The sequence below is a fragment of the Centroberyx affinis genome, unplaced genomic scaffold (genome assembly GCF_046629955.1).
Source record: "Centroberyx affinis isolate AG114_WGS23_722 - 3 ecotype Tasmania unplaced genomic scaffold, CSIRO-AGI_Caff_v1 ptg005145l_1, whole genome shotgun sequence".
In the NCBI taxonomy this organism is placed as follows: Eukaryota; Metazoa; Chordata; class Actinopteri; order Beryciformes; family Berycidae; genus Centroberyx; species Centroberyx affinis.
Genome location: NW_027282554.1, coordinates 572,267 through 594,638, shown reverse-complemented (window position 1 = coordinate 594,638; position 22,372 = coordinate 572,267). Strand labels below are relative to the sequence as shown.

Here is a 22,372-nt window from a genome sequence, read left to right as displayed (position 1 = left end):
TCGCAGCTTGTGGATTTGGCTATGGACTATGTTTAATTCCATTATAAGTACATTTAAAGGGAGAGTTGTATGGGTTTTGACGTCTTTATCCTTATCTCTCTCTTCTCTGCCTCTATCTCCTTTCTCTCTCAATCAGGACGGATGGCAGACGTTGGTCTCTGGCCTCTCTGCCTTCCTCTGGCTATGGCACCAACACTCCCAGCTCCACTGTCTCAGTAAGTATCTATATATTTGTGTCTGTGTGCATTTATTTGTGTATGTGTTTTATTTTCATTATCTATTTACCCCAAAGACTCTGAGATAAATTCCTTCTGCTCCATCCCACTACGCTGCAAAGCTTCAAGCCATCAAAAGCTCCCTTAGCTACAATAAAGATCATCCCTTCTTTCTGCCACTTCCCCTCTAGTCTTCTCCTCCTCTCTCTCCTCACTCTCTTTTTTAACACCTATACCCTTCCCTCCCTCCCTCTCCCTGTATCCTCCCACTGATGCCCTAGAGTGTAGTCCTGCTCTCCTTACTACTCCCTACTCTTCTTTTCTCCAAACTTACATCTTTTTCTCCTCTTTCTCAATCCTCCATTCCTAGAGTCCTATAATGTTTTCCTCCTGTCTAATCCTCCTCCCTGCTACTTAACCCCTCTGCTCTTCCCCCTTCTCCCTTCTTAATACTGCAGTGTGCGCTTGCTTTGTACCTGCTGGCTGTAGAACGAGGACTCAGCATGCTTCAATGGCAGCACGCTTAGTTGACTGGATATTCAAGCTCTCAGTCATCACCCCATACTGCTAGCCTGCCTGCTAGCTCACTGCGTTAACAGAAGTGCAGGCTTCATTTGTCTCATTAGGTTTACTAAATCACTCACTAACTAGTTAATCGACAAAGAGAGACTTCTCTTTGTCTCATAAACTAAACTGGCAGTCTTAACAGTCGTTAGTTGTAACTAAACTAACATAGCTCTAGGCTAATCCACAGTGGCACTTGGCTCACTTTAAATTAATGCACAGTATCTCCAGTACCTGTTGTATTACATGCTGCCTCTCTGCTCCTCCTGTAACTAGCACAGTAGCGCTCTAGGCTAACCTAATCAAGGCTAGAGTCACGCTTGTCATTTCAATGTGACTTTCATCATCTGATCCCGGCAGCACGCATTACGTGACAGGTCTGCAGGCGCAATAATCAGATTTTTAGCTCACATTGCGCTTGAATCTTCAAAATTGTGATCGGAATACTACATAGTGTGGGTGCAGTCCAGCTGCAGTGCACATACAGGCAATATGAAGAGATGGAGACAGAGAGGAAGAAAAAGAAAAAGTAATGTAGCCACAGATTTATAGAAATACAGCAACAGGAGATGCTTAACCGCCATTTTGAGGTCAAGTGTGGACGTACAGTGGCACGATCTCATAAAATCCAATCTCTAGAATCCGATCTGTAAATTAACCTTGAAATGACAAATAACCACACTCTTAAACAGTGGTGGTTATAATCTGCACTCCCTCTCCGCTCCTCCTGTAACTAGCACACTAGTCCTCAAAGCTAACCCGACCTAGACCGGCCTAGCTCCAGCCTAACCCCGCAGTAGCTCCAGTGCTGGTTGTAATCTGTGCTCCCTCTCTGCTCCTCCTCTCACAGTCCTCCTGTTCATCTCAGGAGAAGCTGCACCAGTTGCCCTTCCAGCCCACTCCGGACGAGCTGCACTTCCTCACCAAGCACTTCAGCTCTGAAAGCATCACAGACGAGGAGGGACGCCGCTCCCCCGCCATGAGGCCCCGTTCACGCAGCCTCAGGTAGGAACTCTGCGGCCAGAGAAGCTATGCTTTATTATGTGAGCAGAATTATGTTTTGAGCATAAACCATGCTCTGTATTACAACACAATACTGTACATACACCAGCACAATTATTGCATCACACCCTACCTGTGTGTTTGTTCAAAGACAAATTCTGCACCATCTTTTGTCTGTGCAGACTTCCCTTTCGACCCAGTCCCAGCCAGTACCACTAGAGACCCTGTTTTCCAAAAGCATCTTGCAACTAAGATAATCTTAGTCCAATTGATAATATTGAAAGGATAATTATTTTAGCAGTACAATACTTTTGGGAAAGTTAGCCCTTCCTGACTGACCTGAAGTGGATCTTTGCTCAAGAAAGAGGTTTTCCACTACTTTTTGGAGAAGTTTGATCTGAATCTTTTGGTATACATTTTTTTTTTTTTTGCCATCCACCAACAAACATGATCATTGTTTTTGGAGACTGGCCACTTCACAACTATTTGAGCCTCACAACTTGAACTGCACCCATTTTCCAGTGATTGGACAACCATGTATTTGCACAATCCACACATCTTATTCAGCAACTTCCCTGTTCAGCCTATCTGACTTATACCCTAGACTGGTGACCCAGGAAAGTCGACCCCGCAAAATGACGCTGGTCAAGATCAGGGTTCGAGACCCGGCTCAAACTCTGCTCTACTTGGTGTGAAAGTTCAGTGCTTAACCTGTCCCATGGGGCCATACCTCCTTGGCTTGTTTGTCAGGCACACCAGCATGACATAAAAGGCACATTATACAAGTGTGGTATTTACAAAGTTTAGACATTGCAGCAGCGGCAACAGAGAAGCTCACAATAATAATAATGTGCTACAAAAGAGTTTGTGAATTCACGGCACAGGGTTTGGAGCGTTATGTCGTCAACCATATTGAGCACTGAATGCAAACACACCTGCTTTGATGAATTTAAAAGTTCACAATCCATAGAGAAATGACAATTAAAGAAGTACACTTACATATGCGGGACTATCCTAGGTCTAATATGAATGGTAATGACTCTGGATTTTCCTGTGCATGAGATTCGCTGTGAATTGCTATAGGATCAGCATACTCTAATATTCCAGGGTCAGGTGTGTAAAATGGGTATTACCGACTGACTGACTGACTGACTCACAAACTGGCTGTCAAGTGGGTTCTGTGTGTGTGTGTGTGTGTGTGTGTCAGCTTACAGAAAGGTCAGCCTCTTCCCACTGACACGTCCATGACAGCTGGGAGCGAGTGTGATCTCTTCACTGTGGCAACAACACCCTCGTTGGTTTTCTCTGCCCCTATCAGTGACACTCAGGCTTCCACATCTGTTTATCGGTCCACCCTTGGATGCCTGGATCTCTAGCTTTCATCTATCTATCTGTCTATGTTTTGTGGTAGCTTTCATTCACTCTGCCCATCCCCAGCTTACTGCCTGTCACTTTTTTTTTAAATCTTTCTTTCACTCTGTCCGTCACTTTCTGTTACTGTGTTTTTACCTGTCAGGTGATGCTTCTAGTTTTGTTTGTCTTTCTGTCTTTCAGTCCCATCCCACCCTAGATTTACTCTACTCTCTCTCTCTCTCTCTCTCTCTCTCTCTCTCTCTCTCTCTCTCCCTCCTCAGTGTCTCACCCACATCTCATCTTGCCACAGTTTTTTTTCTTTTTCTCGCTCTGTTCCTTCACAGTGAGATATTGAATTCTTTCATCCTCTGAGATGAAAGGAAGGCAAGAGAGATACGAGGTGTGTATCTGATTAGAGTCCCACTGTGTTTGTTGATTGATGTCTGTGTGTGCGTGTGTGTGTGTGTGTGTGTGTGTGTGTGTGTGTGTGTGTGTGTGTGCGTGCGTGTGCGTGTTTTGTGTGAGTGTGAATATGTGTGTTTTGTGCCATGCCATCTCAGGTAATCACCCATCAACCTGTGTCCTAGTATAACCTGACAGCCTAAATTTCCTCTGCCAAATTTTTTGGTGTTCCACTGCGGAACCAAACACACACACACACACACACACCATTCGATATGAATTACCCACTCCACCTCAGAGCTTTCACTCTGCACCTTTCTGTCTCTCTGTCTGTCTGTCTGTCTGTCTGTCTGTCTGTCTGTCTGTCTCTCTGTGTCTCTCTCTGTCTCGCTCTTTATCTCTCTATCTCGCTCTTTATCTCTCTCTCTCTCTCTCTCTCTCTGTCTGTCTCCCTATCCTCCCCTCTGTTCAGCTCAGTAGAAGCACAGCTCAATATATTTCCATGTATGAGCAGAACAGCTGGAAAAAATTGAATAAGAACCCATGAGGCAATGAAAGATGGATTTTTCAAATTGGAAATGCAGAGAGAGAAAGAGAGAGAGAAGGTTATGGAAGATGATGATAATATGAAATGTGGTAATGGCAGAGATGAAGTATTTAAGTAAACAAGAAGTGAAAGCCAGACATAGAGATTTTACAGTGAGATGACTGATTGGCTGTCCCAATTAAACCTGTTAACATTACATTAGTCCACTGACAGCGAGTGCCATTAACAGCTTCTTACAGAGCTCTCTGCTGGATGTCTCCAAGTACAGATAAATAACAAACAGAGAGCTATGGAGGGAGAGGAGGAGGGAGGAAAGTGGGGGGGGGGGTGTGAATGAGAAAGACAAAAAGAGAGATCGATAGCGACGGGAGAGAGAGAGGGACAATATTAGAAGAAAGAGAGAAGCAAATGTGCGGATCTCAAGAGGCGAAGAAAAGAGATGTGGCGTGGGAGACAGACAATACGGAGCAGGGAGAGAAATTAAGTGAGTGAGTAAAAGGAGATTGGGGACGGAAGAGTGGGGAGAAGATGATGATTGGGCCCAGGAGGAGGGGGCAAGGGACGAGGGAAGATGTGTGGGTGTGAGGGAGAGAGAGAGAGAGAGAGAGAAATAATGAATATGAGGTGGAGAGTGCAATTATATGCTAATTTTATAGCCCTGCTGTGAGGGATGACAGCCACACTTCTTTTTTGTGCCGTTTAACAATCTCTCCGTTCATCTCTCGTTTTTGCCTTTATCCTCTCAGCCCATCAAACTTGTCTGCTCCCTCAGTTTTTGCCCTGTATAGCCTTTACTTTCCTCTGCATCTGCCCTCCTTGTCCAATCTACTATCCATTCTCTATCTCTACTACCCTTCCTTCCATCCCTCTCTCTCTATCTCTCTCTACCACCCATTCTCCCATAGATGTAGAAATGAGCTAACCTCGTCCATCCATCATGCATTTGTCATATGTGGCGTTGGGTACAGCGGCTGTAGTTAATGAGCTATCCAAGTAGCCATAGACAGCCACACGCAGTCAGGTCCAGCCACAAGACCTAGTCCATTATAATGACAGCTACTACAGAGCCGCATTTATTCATCTGCTTTACATGAACACTGCAGCATGAGTAACAACTCCGCTCCCTGTGGCTCTCTGACATCCAGCTGTTCAACCAATCAGCCCTCCTTCTTGGTCCTGAGGGGCTACAAAGCTATGGTTCATACAATTACATTTTACTCATCCATCCATCCATCCATCTTTTCATTCATTCATTCATTCATTCATTGCCTGCTGGTGCTATTGTTTTAAGGGGTTTGACATGGAGGCCAAAAACAAAAATTGACAGTCTGCTGTATTTAATTTGAAATCTATATTAAATTGCGCCAACAGACTTAACTAGTGCTCACTTTCACAAAACTTTTACCACTGACTTATATGCTCACCGAGCACTTTATTAGGAACACCTGTACACCTGCTTATTCATGCAATTATCCATTCAGCCAATCATGTGGCAGCAGTGCAATGCATAAGCAGTGCATCATGCAGATACAGGTCAGCAGCTTCAGTTCATGTTCACATCAAACAGAATGGGGAAAAAATATTATCTCAGTGACTTTGACCATGGCATGGTTGTTGGTGTCAGACGGGCTGGTTTGAGTATTTCTGAAACTGCTGATCTCCTGGGATTTTCATGCGCAACAGTCTCTAGAGTTTACACAGAATGGTACGAAAAACAAAAAACATGCAGTGAGCGGCAGGTCTGCGGACGGAAACGCCTTGTTGATGAGAGAGGTCAGAGGAGAATGACCAGTAGGGCTGCAACTAACGATTATTTTCATTGTTGATTAATCTGTCGATTATTTTCTCGATTAATCAATTAATTGTTTGGTATATAAAATGTCAGAAAACGGTGAAAAATGTCAATCAGTGTTTCCCAAAGCCCAAGATGAATGTCCTCAAATGTCTTGTTTTGTCCACAACTGTCATAGAGGAGTAAAGAAACCAGAAAATATTCACATTTTCTTAAAAAATTACTCAAACCGATTAATCGATTATCAAAATAGTTGGCAATTAATTTAATAGTTGACAACTAATCGTTTAATCGATTAATCAATTAATCGTTGCAGCTCTAATGACCAGACTGGTTGGAGCTGACAGAAAGGCTTCAGTAACTCAGATAATCTCTTTACAACTGTGGAGCGCAGAAAAGCATCTCAGAATGCAACACGTCGAACCTTGAGGCGGATGTCACTTTGGTAGCCGGTTGACATTGAGCTGAAAGCCAATACCTACCCAGTATTAGTATGGTGTTCCTAATAAAGTGCTCGGTGAGTGTATATCTCCATGGCATGCACCAAAGATAATGTAGCATATAGTATAACATCTCAGTAAGTATTTACATGTATCATCAAAACCTAAAGCTTTGTGGTTTCGGGGAGACCTTTACATTTTTTTTACTAAAATGTTACCAGTGGACTCATCAGTCTCATCAGTGAGACTTTGAGGTTTCTATGGCGAACACACACACACACACACACACACACACACACACACACACACTCATGTGCATGCGCACACACACGCGCGCTCATCCCCGTCTGCCCAGCTCTCTGTCACGGTCAATTAGGCCCCTCATTTCCCAAGTCGCCCGCCTCAGTTGTGAAGGAGCAATGTTATTTTTCTCTCTCACACACAATCTCTCTCTCCCTGCCTCCCTCTCCCTCTCCCTGGCTCACCATCTCATCTCTGGGTGTCTCATCTGATTTACTTCAATTATCATCTCCACCAATAAGCGCTTTTGCATTTTTAGTGCCTTTGTCACAGCTGACATCACCATTTATCCCCCCTAAAAAAAAAGAAGCTATTACACCGCTATTTTACATTTCAATTATCACGGTTTATGAAACTCTATGGGGTTGTAACACATTTTATTTTATCTACAATTTTATAAGACAGTTATTTTTTTTCATTCTCATATTCATAACTTTTGAACTTGCAGCCTCACACTAAAACAAAAGAAGATTTCTACAAGTTCTACAAGAGCCCCGTCTCCAAGGTCATTTCTCAAAATAATGACGAAGACGTTTTTTCTTGCAGGGATTGCCGCAAGGCGATTTTTATTTCCCATTACAGGAGAAATATAGCCGTGTTCTAATTAGCCTTTGTCTGGCTGTCTTGTGTTATTCATCCCAGGGATTTTACTCTGATCTCTGTTACAACTTGGTAGGAATGGGAGCATTATTTTAATAAAGACTGAGGCTGCTCAAAGCCATGGGCAGACAAAGAAATAACACGGGGAGAAAAAGATATTCTCTGAAAATTAAAGTATGTACATAACAGCCTCTGGCTATGCATCCATCTCTGTCAGGGCTAACCTTTACTTACCGAGCCCAGGGCAGAGCTGGCTGGGTTTTGATTGAATTTTCTTTTTTTTTTATTTCAAGAAAGACAGACATGAAAGGAGAGTTTTAAAGTTGAGAGTGTTACTTGTCTCACAGCTCCAGTTGATTGAATGATGACAGGCTGTGTGTGTGTGTGTATGTGTGTGTGTGGGTGCTGAGTTGAAGCTTGCTTGGTCTAAAAATAATCAGTACAATCATTATAACTATAGTCATTAATATTGGAGTAATTAGTTGGCTATGAACAATATGAAAAACACATTAAAGCAGATTAAAACAAAAGAAACATAGAGTCTATATTCTTGTAGTATGTCCTCATTCTAGTTTCAGGTTTGTGTGTGTGTGTGTGTGTGTGTGTGTGTGTGTGCTTGTGTACCTAGGTGCTGGCATAATGATAAACAGCCTCCATGACGTTTAGCTCATATGTCACATTCGAGGTGCTCTCATTCCTATTAAGCTGGTAATTGGACTTGGAGCTACCGATGGATGACTTACAGCATTACCTCATCCCCCTGGTCACGTGTGTGCGTTTGTGTGTGTGTGTTTGCACACTCGCATGAGTGTGTGTGTGTGCACGTGCAGATGACTCATACAGAGCGGTGACATCTGGAGCCCCAAATTCATATTTTTACCCCACCTGCATTCCCCTCGACTCAGTCTTTCCAGGATTTCATAGTTTTTCTGTGCTTATTGTGAATAGCACAATAACAAAGAACAAGAACAAAACCGTTTTTTGTGAGAATAAAAATCAAATCAATTGATTTTTTTTTTTTTGGTTTGGTTTATTTTATTTTATTTTATTATTTTGGACAATTGCACTGCAGTTTATGAATTTTTCTTTGTGTTAGTGGATTGTCAAAAAAACCTTGAAATTGCAGTTGCAATATTTAGAGGGAAATGTTTACAATCAGAAATGGAGGGAATGAATAATACACTAGGCTAACAAAGCCTGAAAGTGCTTAGAATGAAATGAAATGTCTCCCCATGACTCGCTCGCACACACAGACACTAACTTCTCTCACCTCTCACCTGTCGTTGTTGCCTTATTCTTCAGGAAGCGAGACGCAGAAAGGTCAAGGCTATTGCTGTTGTCTCCATTTGGTCTAACCATAGAGAGAGAGTGAGGATAGAAGATGATAGAATAAAAAACTAGATATATCCCATGAGAAGGAAAAGAGAGAGACAAATGGAGCCCGCTGATAGTGGGGAAAGTAGAGAGAGAGAAGGTTGGATTTGTATTCTGCAGGGGCCAGCATGGACTAAAGGAGACATCAGTGTCTGTCTCTCAGGTCTCGGCAAGCTCACACAAACCCCATGAGAATCGACTTACAGTAAAGCAATTGAATTGACTCTAGTGGACAGCCTCAGTGCATTACTGACAGGTGCGCACACTCTCTCTCTCTCTCTCTCTCTCTCACACACACACACACACACACACAGTCCACTGGGGATGCGACGGCTGCAGCCACTGGTCTCAAGAGACGTTACCTTTGTATCTGTATCTGTCTGTGTGTGCAGCCATGCGAGTCCATATCAGGGAGGTTTTGAAGCAGGGGTTGTCATGGTCTTCAGTGTACACCGCTGTGACCTGCCAGTGTGTGACAATGACAGACACACACACATGATGTAGACCCCAAGGTCCCGTTAGAGTGTGTGACCTCCATTCCATGTTTTTTTTTCTGTGCTCCGGTGACCTGGCCATCTCTCCCGTCAGTCAACCAGTGCTACACACACTCACACCCAAGCCCCGGTCAGTCCGGTCACTGCAGCTCGGGGACAGGCAACGCTCCCTGGTGCAGGCTTATGAAATCCTGAACAATCCTACATTATGGAACTCAGTGTTTCTCTTAAGGCTTGGTCGACCAACCGCTGTCTTCCTTCTCCACTCATCTGTATTTGTGTGTGTGTGTTTCGTTACAGCCCTGGGCGTTCGCCCATCTCCTTTGACCATGAGATTGTGATGATGAACCATGTGTACAAGGAGAGGTTCCCCAAGGTACGTAGACACGAACTTCCTGTGCAGAGCAGGGGCAGATAGGAATGGAGAGGGAAGAGGAGGGGGAACACAGAGAGAGGGATCACAAAAAAAGGAAACTGAAACATAGCAAAACCCGGTCTGTGACTGGATTCTGCCTTCTATGTATGAATACAAATGTGTCCTTAGTGTGTTTACGTGACCCTACATATATGCACGTAGCTGATTTTTTTCTTGTTTTTTTTTTTATAGATTATTAATCTTTGCCTTCAAAGCTTTAGGATAGTATATTACATATTAAGGGTCAGTTACATACATATTTTATTTTTATTGATAATTATTGATTATTCAATCCAAAAAAGTTACTTTTTCTGATGTAAAATGGGTGTATTGTGAAGTTAATCTGGGATCATGGTGGTTGGTCACACGTGCCCTCTGCATTTGTCTGGAGTGTGTGTACCTGTTTCAATGCATGTGTGTGTGTCTGTGTGACTCATCCCTCTCTCTCCCCCTGCCTTCCCCCTGTCCTTCTCCTCCCTAATTCTCTCCACATCCCAACCCCCACAACCTCCCTCCCTTCAGGCAACTGCTCAAATGGAGGAGCGTCTGGCTGACCTGCTCTGCTCCTCGGCCCCGGACAAGGTTTGCCCGCTGGCCGACGGGGTCCTGAGCTTCATCCACCATCAGCTGATAGAGCTGTCCAGAGACTGCCTGGAGAAAAGCCGAGAGGGCCTCATCACCTCCCGCTACTTCTACGAGCTCCAGGAAAACCTGGAAAAGCTGCTGCAAGATGTAAGTTGGCACTGCTGCCACTTATTTGGTGTATTGTCAAATGCCCTGCAAACAACTTTTATCTTTCAAAAAGTTCAAAAAAATTCAAGTCAAGTCAGTAACTGAGGTAAGCATTTTCCCATATGCAACTGCAAGTTGATTCTACTCCTAATGCATTTTCAAATCTGTTTCACACTTCAAACAGCCATATGGTGTTGATAAAGAGAGAGAAAACTATTATACCCCTTCAGAGTAAACTTGGTGAAGCTGCTGCAAGATGTGAGTTAAATTACAGAGATTGATTTATCTGAGTTCCACAATTTTCAGAAGAGAGATAGCTAGATCATTTTTTTAGTCAATTATTTAGTCAATTATTTAGTCAATCATAGTCAATCAAAATTCTCCATTGAAATCAACAGTAAATTAAGTAAATTAATTTAGATAGTAAATTAATTTAGATAGAGTGCAATTCTGCTCTACCTTTGTCGAAATCATCAACAGTGTTTTTGACCAAGTCACTTTAACTGTGAGGACGAGCAAAATATTTTCCCCCTTTCCAACACAAGGTGGATCACTCTGTTGTGGACTTTTGAGTAAGACATCATGAGTGTGTTTATGTACCCCCCCCCCCCAGTCACGCTTGGTTTGCCGTGGGCCAACTCACTGAGTGACGCGCTGCCTCAGTCACTGATCACTGATCATGGTTACAGCTGTCAGCAGCAAGTGATGTCATAGGATGAGGAGGCTGCTTTGACCTGGTCTGAAACACACAGTCCCTCAGCGCTCCCTGCGTCCGTCCATTACAGGACGCATTCCCTCACACCTGCCATCTGTTTGTACTGACGAGCTACCTGCTGCTGATATGTTAATCACAGGACGGGCTGATGTCTATATTAGGATAGTCGCTGTGTTTATGAGGGTGGTTCGCGTTTGTGTGTGCATCCGTGCATACACACGTATATTTACGTGTCTGTGTGTGTGTGTGTGTGAGACAGTGGTGACATCTCTATTAGCTCAGTTTTCCAGTGCCTGGGGGGCCTTGAAAGCTGGGTGACATTATGACTCCCAGTGGCCCCATATCGACCTTCTGTTCTACTGGGACACACACATTCAAACTATCTCTCATTCTCACTCACAGACACACACACACACACGCTGCAGCCACCACACGCACGTACACACGCGCACACATACACACATCCACCCTGATTTTAATTTCACACTCCAGCAGTCACCGGGGCTGACAGATGACTCTCCCAGACGAAAAGGAGGGGTGGAGGGAGGGAGAGAACGAGGGATGAAGGAGTGCAGTTGGAGGGTATGGGAATGGGCGGGGAGTCGAGGGTATTCCACTGCCTCCGATTGGCTGTCGAGGCTATCCCGCGCTGGTGGGGGTGTGGGGGTGGGGGGCTGGAGTGTGCATGTGCGTGCATGAAGCCTGTTAGAATGCTTTTGGAGGGTGCGAGATCTAGTCGGGAGTCAAGTCTACTTGAACACACGCACATCTGGAGAAGCCAAATCCACGTCAGAGAGCGAGGCTACAATGCGGGCTTGACAATGACATCACCTATTAGACCGTGTTTGGGTGCGGGAGGGTTTTTTTGGTGAGCGGCCAAGTGCGGCAGGTGGAGCGAACCTAGAGAGGAGAGGATGAGGCCGTGAGCAGGTGGACGGAGGTGCGAGAATAGCCTCCCGCTGCGTCGTCGTATGGGAATCGTTTGTTTTTCGGTGGAGCCATGTCCCGCGTCTCGTGGCAGAGGAGGTGGGAGGAGGAGGAGGAGGTGCTGGAGGAGGTGATGAGGAGGAGCGAGTGGAAGGTGTTCGCTCACGGCTGGGAGGAGCAGGAGGAGGCAAATGGAGACTTTACAGTTGAGTCAATTTCAGTTCAATTCAGTTGAGCGTTATTGGCATGGTAAAACGGATTTACACCGCCAGAGACGATGACGGCAACTCTGGCAGCAGTCCTGGTTTGTTTACGGCTTGGAGTTAGACTTGAGGGCAGATCGAAACGTGTCCACTTTTGATGCTGTCCAAGTAATTTGCAAGTTACAGTAAATTAGCATACTCCGAGTTTGAAATCACCTTCAGCCCAGGTCTGGGTCTAAGCCATATTGCTTCAGTTAGTATTCACACTTTAAAGAGAATTTGAGTCCATGTAGCAAACCACAATAGTTGCTTTGTTATTCTCGAGTTTGTTTACCTTTCTCATTTTTTACTGGGTTGTAACGTCATGTCACACCTGGGTAAAATACTTTTTGAAATTAGTAGATTTTTTAAATTAAAAAATAAACAGGAGTGCTTGTTTTATCTGTTTTTTTTTAAGTGATGTGTCCACTTTTGAAGCTTTATTATTTAAATATTTTTTATTTATTACACTCTCCTTCTGTAATGAGGCAACTGCAGTGGGTGTTTTTTTTTTTTATTTTGAATCTCGTTAGGCTAATAATTTCCACTTTTTATTGAGTCATGAGGTCATTTTCACTGGTGGTAAGTGTGATATATTGACCTTGTTTGGAGCAATTAATAATAAAGTAATACAGTGATAATATGCTATACTGCATATGATGCTGTACAACTTTTAAGGATCTCCTAAATCAGTTTTTCATTCCAGGATAATGAGCACTGGCTGGAGTTGTTGCCTTGCAATGTTAGTTTGTGTAACACTTCATCATGAAACTTTGCCTCAGAAATTGTAGTGGCACAATTGTTTCACACGGAAGGCTCTTGGGTTGTCTATCGGTGTCTTTGCCAATAGAAGCAAACATGGGCTTATATGCAGTTGTTAACACTGTTTAACCATAATGCCAGCAAACACCATAACTAAAATGAAAGTCTGTTTCTAATGTTAAATCTATCTTACATTGCAACAGCAAAAAAATTACATTATAGTCACACCATTTGAGCTCTTTTCAAGATTTTCTGCAAGAAAATTGATTTAATTTAGGGAAGGACATACAGGTTAGGGACATAGACATTTTGGCAATAGGCTGTCATCTGTTTCACATGTCCTTGTCTTCCCCTGACTGACATGTATTTTAAACTAAGAAACCTGCACCATGCCGTTTCAGTGCAGACCACAGTCTTCGCCCTCTGTTTTGTTCACTACACTGGTCCTGGTCTTCCTAACTCTCGACATCTCTCAGTCCTTTGTCTTACCTCATCTCTCTTTCCGTTAGAGGTTGGGAGACTTCTTCCCTGGCCCTCCTTGCTAGCCAGACCATCCGTTCCTTTTTTTCAGCCATCCATCCCTTCCTCACCCCATGTCGTGACCCCATTACAGAGCTCACAGGAGGCCAGCTCACCTCTCCTCCTTCTATCTTTCTCTGCTCCTTTCCTCTCTTTCACCTCTCCTTCACCTCTCCCCCTCTCCTCTCTCTCTCTCTCTCTCTCTCTTCCCCTCTACTGCTCGTCTTCTCTTCCCTGCCCCTCATCCATCCCTGTCGGGGGCCTTAGTGACCTGCCTAGCTGTCACCATGGCAACCTGCATCCAGGCCATCCCCTGGCGGAACCCCTTGGAGACCCCGTTAGACCCCTGTAGGTCACCTGAGGGTAGAGGAGAAGACGGAGTATCAGCCATAGTGCTAACTCAGCTCTGGTTATCTGTCACAGAGTGTCAATGGGTCTGACCAAGACACTCATCATTCACTCTCACTGCTCTTTTGTGCTGTAAGATTCTTAGACGTATTTATCAGCACACAAACACAGATGTACACATCAGATTTTACCCTGACTTTCAGTGACACACACCTGATTTAATGTACTATATTCTCAAGCCATTTTGATCTAAAGGCTTATGCCCATGTATGAATTTCTTGAGTTGATGCCCATGTATGAATTTCTTTTCATCAAGGCAAAAGGTAGCCACTTTAAAGAATCTAAAATATAAGATAGTTTTGATTTGTTTAACACTTTTTTGGTCACTGCATAATACCATTTGTGTTATTTCATAGTTTTTATGTCTTTCTATTATTCTAAATGGCATTGAAATCCATTGACAAGCCGTCAGGAAAGACAATTCTGAAACTAATTCAGAAAACCTGTCTAAGAAAAACACACTGAGGTGGTCAAAATATGTAGCCACCTAAGAGTTTAATAGAGAAAAACCCTGCGCACACACAGGCATACAAGCTGTTAACATATACTTTATATACGCCCACTAGGGAATCTCATTCACATTAGACATGCAGTGTGGATATACAGTCTGCCTCACACACACACACACACTCACACACACACACACACAGACTGGTTAATTAGCCACTGCGCAGTGTAGAGCAGTCCCTCGGCTGTCCATTACTCACCGATCACTGGCCTATACAGTGACCACACACTCACTCACACACACACACATGCATGCACGGTCTAATACATATATTTAGCGCACACATGCATCCACACCATCTCCCATCTCCAGCTTTCATTACAGTTATAAATTATTCAGGGGGTGATAGGAGCCCCCAGGGCCTCGCTGTCTGTCTGTCAGCCAGCCTGCCATGTCTCTATTAGCCAAACAGCAGACACATTGGCCAAGGCATTGTTTATTAACTGCCTCCGCCTCTCTATTAGGCTGCGTTGACACATACAGACACAGAAAGGCATGCAGGCATTCATACATAAACCATTCATAAGCACGCGCTCACAAGAGAGCACACACACACACACACATTCTCACACACTGAAGTGGATTCTCCCCCTGAGAATGATGCATGTTTTACAGTGGGTGTTTTGTAATTGTTACAGTCTCCCCTGCCTACCCGAACACACACACACACACACACACACACACACACACACATCCCACCCCATTTCTTTCCAGGGATCAGTGTTTGCTCCACATGCATTCCCAGCCAGATACTGTAGATTGCTGGGTAAATTACACTGTCTCCAAACTGACAAGACATTTCACGGTGAATGTTGGGGAGTGAGGCTGAGGTCATTCTGATTTAGATTACCTCGGGTTGTGAGGAGAGAGTGTGTGCCTTGTGTGTGTGTCTCGCCACTGCCATTCATTTGTCCTTAAACTGCACATTGTCTCCCTTGTTTGTGAAGGGCAAACTACATACAAAGAAAACTCACAACTCCAACGTCATATAAGATTTCATGATAATATATTATTTAAAGGGATGATTAAAGAATAATGAAAAAACATTCATTATGTGGAAAAAGCTTCTCCCAGGCAGCATGCATTTAATGTAGATGCATTAGTACGTTGTTCATAATTGTGGTATTTTTCTCCTTTTGGATGAAAACCATATATCTCTAAAGAGTTATAATATTCAACTGTTAAGAAAAATCTGCTGGTTTTCTTATCAATGCCTATTGAAAATATACAACAGATTTTGGATGGGTTTCATGAGCCTTTGTGGCAAACAGATGTCCTGAGAACATAGCAGATGATATAAACTTGAGGTGCAATAAAAATGACAAAACAATGAAATTGAACAAAACAAAACAATGAAATTGAAGTTAAAATGTTTTTCATGATATTGGCCTAACTCTCCTCTGTGTTGGTTGTTGTTGCTGTGTGTTGTGTGTCCAGGCTCACGAGCGCTCGGAGAGTGTGGAGGTTACGTTCGTCACGCAACTCGTCAGGAAACTGATGATTGTCATCGCCCGGCCTGCACGCCTGCTGGAGTGTCTGGTAAGAGCAATAGAAATTAAACTAAAAAAATAACATTTTATTTTCTCCTTATTTTTTATGTCATCATTTTCAGAGAATATTTATATTTTCCAACCTTTTTAATTTATTTTTTATTTTTATTTTTAAGCATTTTTCAACATTTTCTGAATATTTTCATAAAATGTCACTATATACAACATAATTGTGCTTTATTTTTTTCAAATGTTGGCTTGTGCAGCTACATCCCAGGATACCATCATGAATAGTTACACAGTGTAATACTACCATAATGGCACTGTAAATTGAGGTCCATTTGAAAGATTGCAGTGAAATTTATTCCCAGTATTACAAGGAATTGCTTTTTCATATCGTGGAGCTACACTCCACGCATGGTTAATAAACAATTTAGAGCTATCCAGTCCTTAGTGTGAAATGATTCAAGCACAGCAATTCATTTATGGACTTCCTCAGAGAATTTCAAATTAGCCTAATGTGTGTGTAAGTGTGAATGTACACACACACACAGAGACACACACACACACACATACACACACCTCGCAGCTGGCAGTGCAAGGTTTTATATATGAACTACAGGGGCTCCCTCCCTCCCTCGCCCTCCCTCCCTCCCATCTTTCCTTTTTCCCTCTCTCCAATCTATCCATTCCTCCACTCTCAGCCCTCTCCGGCTCCCAGCATGCTCTAGCGCTTCACCCAGACAGAGTTGGGTTAGTTTGGGTAGCCATGGTGAACATCTGTGGCTAAACAGGTGAAACCAGCCTTCTGTGAGCCCAGGAATGGGGATGGTGCAGAAGGAGAGCGAGCAGATGATTCAGGAAGGTGGAAGGATAGGGACAGACGGAGAGAGCGAGTAAGGGAGAAGAAAGAGGGATAGTCGGAGGGGTGGTAGAGGGCGAGGAGCAAATGTGTGGTGGGAAGGAAGGAAGGAGGGAGGGATGCCCCGGTGCTCACATCTGTAGTTTTGACTAATCACATGCAGCCGATGCTGTGACACCATGCTGGATGGGTTTTTACAAATGGAAGCACACAGATTGGAGAGGGGGCAGGGAGTGTGTGCATGTGTGCTTGCATGTTTGTGTGTGTGTGTGTGTACAGTAGGAGAGGGGGTGTAACAGCAATTGGCCCTATGTCTTTGTCAGAGGACACGGGAATAAATTGGGGGTTTGCATCTTAAGAATAACCCCCCCCCACACACACACACACACACACACACACGCACACACACACACCATGCTGTTGTTGTGGAGTCCCAAGGTTTTATTCTCCAATTAGGGTGATATTTTGCTGTGGAATATCGCAGCTGTTCTGTATCAGTGCTAGCACAATGGTTGTCTTGTTGTCTTGGGAACAGATAGTAGAAAATAGCCTATAATGAGGCTAGGTTACCTGTCTCTGGGTCACACTGCAGCGCCTCAACTGACCTTCAGTATGAGAGGATGAGAAACTGTGCTCTACACCACACTAGGTTCACACACAACATGTATTTGACATTAACAAATAGTTTTTTTGTTAATCTTTATCTTTGTCTGTGTTAGTCTAGTTCAGGTCTGACATTTTACATTTTTAACTCTTTGCCTTTCTTTTCTCCCTTTTGTTTCTCTCTCTTTCTGTCCCTTCTCCCTCTCCTCACCTCTCCCTCTCTGCCCCTCGTTCCTTCCCTGCTCTCTGTCTGTAGGAGTTTGATCCTGAGGAGTTTTACCACTTGTTGGAAGCAGCAGAGGGCCATGCCAAGGAGGGCCAGGGCATCAAGTCCGACATCCCCAGATACATCATCAGCCAGCTGGGCCTCACAAGGGACCCCCTGGAGGGTAACGCATGACTTCTGATGTTGTTTTTTTATATATAACAGCCAGTATGTGCTTGTACATTGAGTTTGAAACTCTTCTGTATTAGATATATCTGCCCTAGTCATTGATTATTTTAACAAAATTGAGTTGAGATAAGTATAACAATTGAATTAGCTCACTTGTCACATTTAGGTGCATTAAAAAAGGATTTCTGAATAGCAGGATAGCAGATAAAATACATTTGCATGTGAGAACTGTGCTTTAGAAAATCTAATTTGAGTTTACATCTTACGTTTTATTACAACTAGATTCATGCACAAATTATATTGCAATTGAAACTCCCTACCCACCTACCCAAGAGTTTATTTCCCCTGTACCAACTTGATTTGGTTTGATGACTGTTCCTCCTGTCTCTGTATAGAAATGGCCCAGCTGAGCAGCTATGACAGTGGAAACCCAGACACCCCAGAGACCGATGACTCAGTAGATGTGAGTATACTCTGATGAAATGTTGAATAGGTGTATTGTCGTTTATCATCAATGGCCTTCATAAAACACTCTATCTCCTAAACTGGGGAAAATGGTTGACTTTCCTATTGACAGACATGTATTTCTGACAATTCATTATAAATCGCATGTCAATTTTAGGAAAAATTCAAGTTTTAGAAAAAAAGTTCAGTCAGAAGTCAGTAGAGATCTTGGAGACATTTTGTATTTGCATACTGTCCCTTCTACTTTGAAGCCATTGAATGCAGTTTACCACAAAACCTTGTGTTTTGTTGCGAGAGAAAAATTTAAAATTGGTTGGTCTTCTCTAACAACGAGAAGAGAAATGCACTGCATTATATTTTTCCATAATGCTCTACCTCTGAAGCTAACCCTGTATGGTACCTCTCATCTGGAGTGTCTTAAAACCAGTAATTACAGTACCAGATCACAGGCAGGTTAGTTTACTCTGCAAATAAAGTCTGAACTTGGCAAGACCGGTTACTGGTACTATGAATCTTAAAAATGGAACAGGCTGCCAAACACTTTGAAATTAGAAGTTCTCATCCCTTAATTGATTTTGCAGCAATGAGCTCACATTTTCTGTAACGGTTGTGTGTGTGTGTGTTCCAGAGTCGAGGAACCACAGTTCCAGCACCACCACCACAGACTAAAACCAAAACACCTCGAGAGGAAGACTTTGAGAACATCAAGCTCATCAGCAATGGAGCCTATGGGTAAGAAAACATGAGATGTGCATCTTTAATAATCTTCTATATAAGTGATAGTTATATTCCAAAATAAGAAATCCACCATTTGCAAAATAAAATGACACCTACTTGACACCTAAATGATTGATAGCACAAATTCTGGTCATTTTTAAAGGATAGTAAGTCACTTAACTGTTGACAAAATGATACTTCAACATCTTTCGTTTCCTATGTCCCTCTCCCTCTCCCTGTCTAGTGCTGTGTTTCTGGTCCGTCACAAGGAGACCCGGCAGCGATTTGCCATGAAGAAGATCAACAAGCAGAACCTGATCCTGAGGAACCAGATCCAGCAGGCCTTCGTGGAGAGAGACATCCTGACCTTTGCCGAGAACCCCTTCGTCGTCTCCATGTTCTGCTCTTTCGAGACCAGGAGACACCTCTGCATGGTCATGGAGTATGTGGAGGGTAAGGGAGGAGAGGATGAGAAGCACACAGTGACTGCTCTCTGTTGTCTTTTATCGTTCACCGAAAGGTTGTGTTTTCTGTTTGTTTCTCTTTTTCACATTCTCACTATTTTACACTTCCTCTCATTTGCTGCCCACTCTCTCTCTGTCACTGGCCATCCAACTGTCAAGCAGATGTCAAGCAGGCAGAAATGTCGCAAAAATAAAATGCAAATTTTGTGCGTTTCCATCAGCTGGGTTGAAGCGTACAAATGGGCTTCCTGATTGTCTGAAAAAAATGCATTCCCCAGAATAATGGAGGGATTGAAAGAATTGATTAGTTTAGGGCAAGTTGTTATTGTTTTTTCATGTCAGCTAATGTTGGGCATATTTCATGCTGTCTGAAGACAACGCATATGAATTATCCTTGGCAGTATTCTAATGCACCATCTAATGTCCATGCAGCCATGATGAGCACTTTATAGCCTCCATCAGCCTGCATGCACTTTGAGCTGCAATTCTTTGTATGAAAGGTGCTATACAAATAAATATTATTACTATTATTATTACATGGGAGAGACAAAGGGTATGACATTTATGGGAGGTGATAGTGGACAAATATTTTACAGTGTTACAGAATATCCAATGCCACTTTTAAATTGTTGAGTTGTTGAGCAATGAGATGGAACTAAGCCAGTTTCATCGCATACTTTCTTTATTAACAAAAAACTTTTCTGCCTCATGCAAGTGTAAAAACTTTTATTGAAATTTGCCATTCCGATACAGCTTTTCTAATTCAACACATCATAATTTGCATAAGAATACGTCTCTCTTTGTTTTTCTCGCTATTTCTGCCACGTGCTTCTGTCTCCTTTTGTGTCCGTCTCTTTCTGTCTCAGTCTCTCTCTGTCACACACCTATACTCACGTACACACCACTAAAAGCCGTATGTGTGTGTGTGTGTCCTCTCTAGGTGGTGACTGTGCCACGCTGTTGAAGAACATAGGAGCCTTGCCAGTTGATATGGCCCGCATGTACTTTGCTGAGACCGTCCTAGCATTGGAATACCTGCACAACTACGGCATCGTACACAGAGACCTTAAACCTGACAAGTAAGACACAAACATACTGTACAAAGATGTTCATGCAGTAGGATGTCATGATATATTGTAATTGTCAGTTTCACATCATATTGGAGAGTATATGTTTCATTCCTAACATCATATGAATTTGATGGTCATATGAGAAAATATGAAGACTTTAATTCCAAAATGAAATATCCATCATTTTGAAACAACTGACACCTACTCTGACAAAATGATTGCTGGCATGAAAGTAAAACTGAATGTTGAATATTATTGTAGCTGTTTTCTCTCTGTAGACCTTTACTTCCAAAATAATAGTATTTTAGAGGATAACATCATGTAATTTTTTTTCCAAAATGCATATTATGTAGTATTAAACCCTTCATATGTTATTGTCATTTGTTCATTTTGTTGTTTCTCTCCTGCAGTCTTCTGATCACTTCCATGGGCCACATCAAGCTGACAGACTTTGGCCTCTCTAAGATCGGTTTGATGAGTCTGACCACAAACCTGTATGAAGGACACATAGAGAAAGACACCAGAGAGTTCCTGGATAAACAGGTACTGCAAACTGCTGCTACCCTCCAGGGCAGGACGCTAGCTTCATTGTGTACTGGCCAAAATTGTTCAATTTATGGACAATTATGGTTGGTCGATTCCAATATCCACTAGCCAGTTTCACCAGTTTTACTTACCAGATGTAATTGGTCAGTGGGTTTGGAGAAAGTGTGTCTAAAAAGTGTCTTTAAAAACTAAAAAGTGTATTTTTGACGAGCTAGCATACTCAGATTTTCACATGCACAAAACACCACCTTAGGGTGTGTGAGAATATTACATTGTGTGGGGGAGTTTAACAGGAGAATGTACTGATAACGTCTAAGAACGATAAAACAATTGTGCTTGTATGACTTTGGGCTTGTATGCTCTGTTCAGCTTTTTTCATGTCCCAAGCTGTTCTCCTGTGTATTTGTGCATCTGCAGGTGTGCGGTACTCCGGAGTACATCGCCCCAGAGGTGATTCTTCGTCAGGGCTACGGGAAGCCGGTGGACTGGTGGGCTATGGGAGTCATCCTCTATGAATTTCTGGTGGGCTGTGCTCCCTTCTTTGGAGACACGCCAGAGGAACTGTTTGGACAGGTCATTAGTGGTGAGTACCTGAGAAGATAGACATCTGGACCAGGACTCTCAAACTACTGGTCAGGGTTTCGTAATGGCTCATAATGGCTCACAGCTCTGGGAAGATTATAGTGTGTCCCCAAAATATACTGGAGAAATTGGCAACCAAGGCTACATGCTGCTATAGTGTATTGTCAAAGCCTTTCCAACACATTGCAATTTAACGTACTGTATGCAGAATAAAATAATGATTTCACTTGGTTAGACAGGTTTGTAGCTTCCTGGAAGATTAGCATTTACTGTTCTGGGTGATCACAAGTACATTTTTTTTTAAAAACTATGGCTCCCTAGATAAAAAGTTTAAAAATGTGTGTTGTGCAGTGCCCATTTTCCAATATAGGTATTGTTATCTCTATATTACATTGTGAATGTTTTATGTTTGCGCCTGAGGGCTTCCAGGCTGAGAGACCACATAAGACATGGTATAGTCATTGGAAATGAAGGAGAGATATAGACGTTACTCCATGGCAAAGATGCAGAGGCATGACTTAACACGGGATGAAATCGATTTTGATTTCCCCTCTCTGTTCCTCTTTCCTTTGATTTCCCTTTGATGAAAGGGCAAGTCGATGATCATAAACTCGTATTGATTGCCGTATGTCTTTTTTATGACTGTGTGTGTCTCTCTTTCCATATTTATGCAGTGTGATGATAAGATTCAAAGGCCTCCTAGTGCCTTGCATGTGCTCTATATTGTTATCTGTCGACTAGATTTCCCTCCCGGGGGTCGTTTCTTGTGTGTGTTCTCACTAATAAGCAAAGAACACTGCAAATAGCCTTGTTTTTCAAAAACCACCGTGTCTTTAGCCCTAGTAACCCCCCTGTGTGTGTGTGTGTG

At 43.0% G+C, this 22,372-nt stretch overlaps 1 protein-coding gene across 1 annotated transcript in view; it reads left to right on the top strand.

Annotated features, from left to right (window-relative positions):
- mast2 (microtubule associated serine/threonine kinase 2) overlaps positions 1–22,372 on the top strand; it is a 51,819-nt gene that overhangs the window by 18,211 nt on the left and 11,236 nt on the right. The window contains exons 4-15 of the mRNA XM_071546167.1: positions 137–215; positions 1,630–1,784; positions 9,384–9,459; positions 10,021–10,230; positions 15,749–15,850; positions 17,523–17,655; positions 18,056–18,117; positions 18,754–18,857; positions 19,087–19,295; positions 20,247–20,385; positions 20,787–20,919; positions 21,340–21,505. Coding sequence (XP_071402268.1) covers positions 137–215; positions 1,630–1,784; positions 9,384–9,459; positions 10,021–10,230; positions 15,749–15,850; positions 17,523–17,655; positions 18,056–18,117; positions 18,754–18,857; positions 19,087–19,295; positions 20,247–20,385; positions 20,787–20,919; positions 21,340–21,505 — 1,568 coding nt within the window. The remainder of the gene's footprint in view (positions 1–136; positions 216–1,629; positions 1,785–9,383; positions 9,460–10,020; positions 10,231–15,748; positions 15,851–17,522; positions 17,656–18,055; positions 18,118–18,753; positions 18,858–19,086; positions 19,296–20,246; positions 20,386–20,786; positions 20,920–21,339; positions 21,506–22,372) is intronic.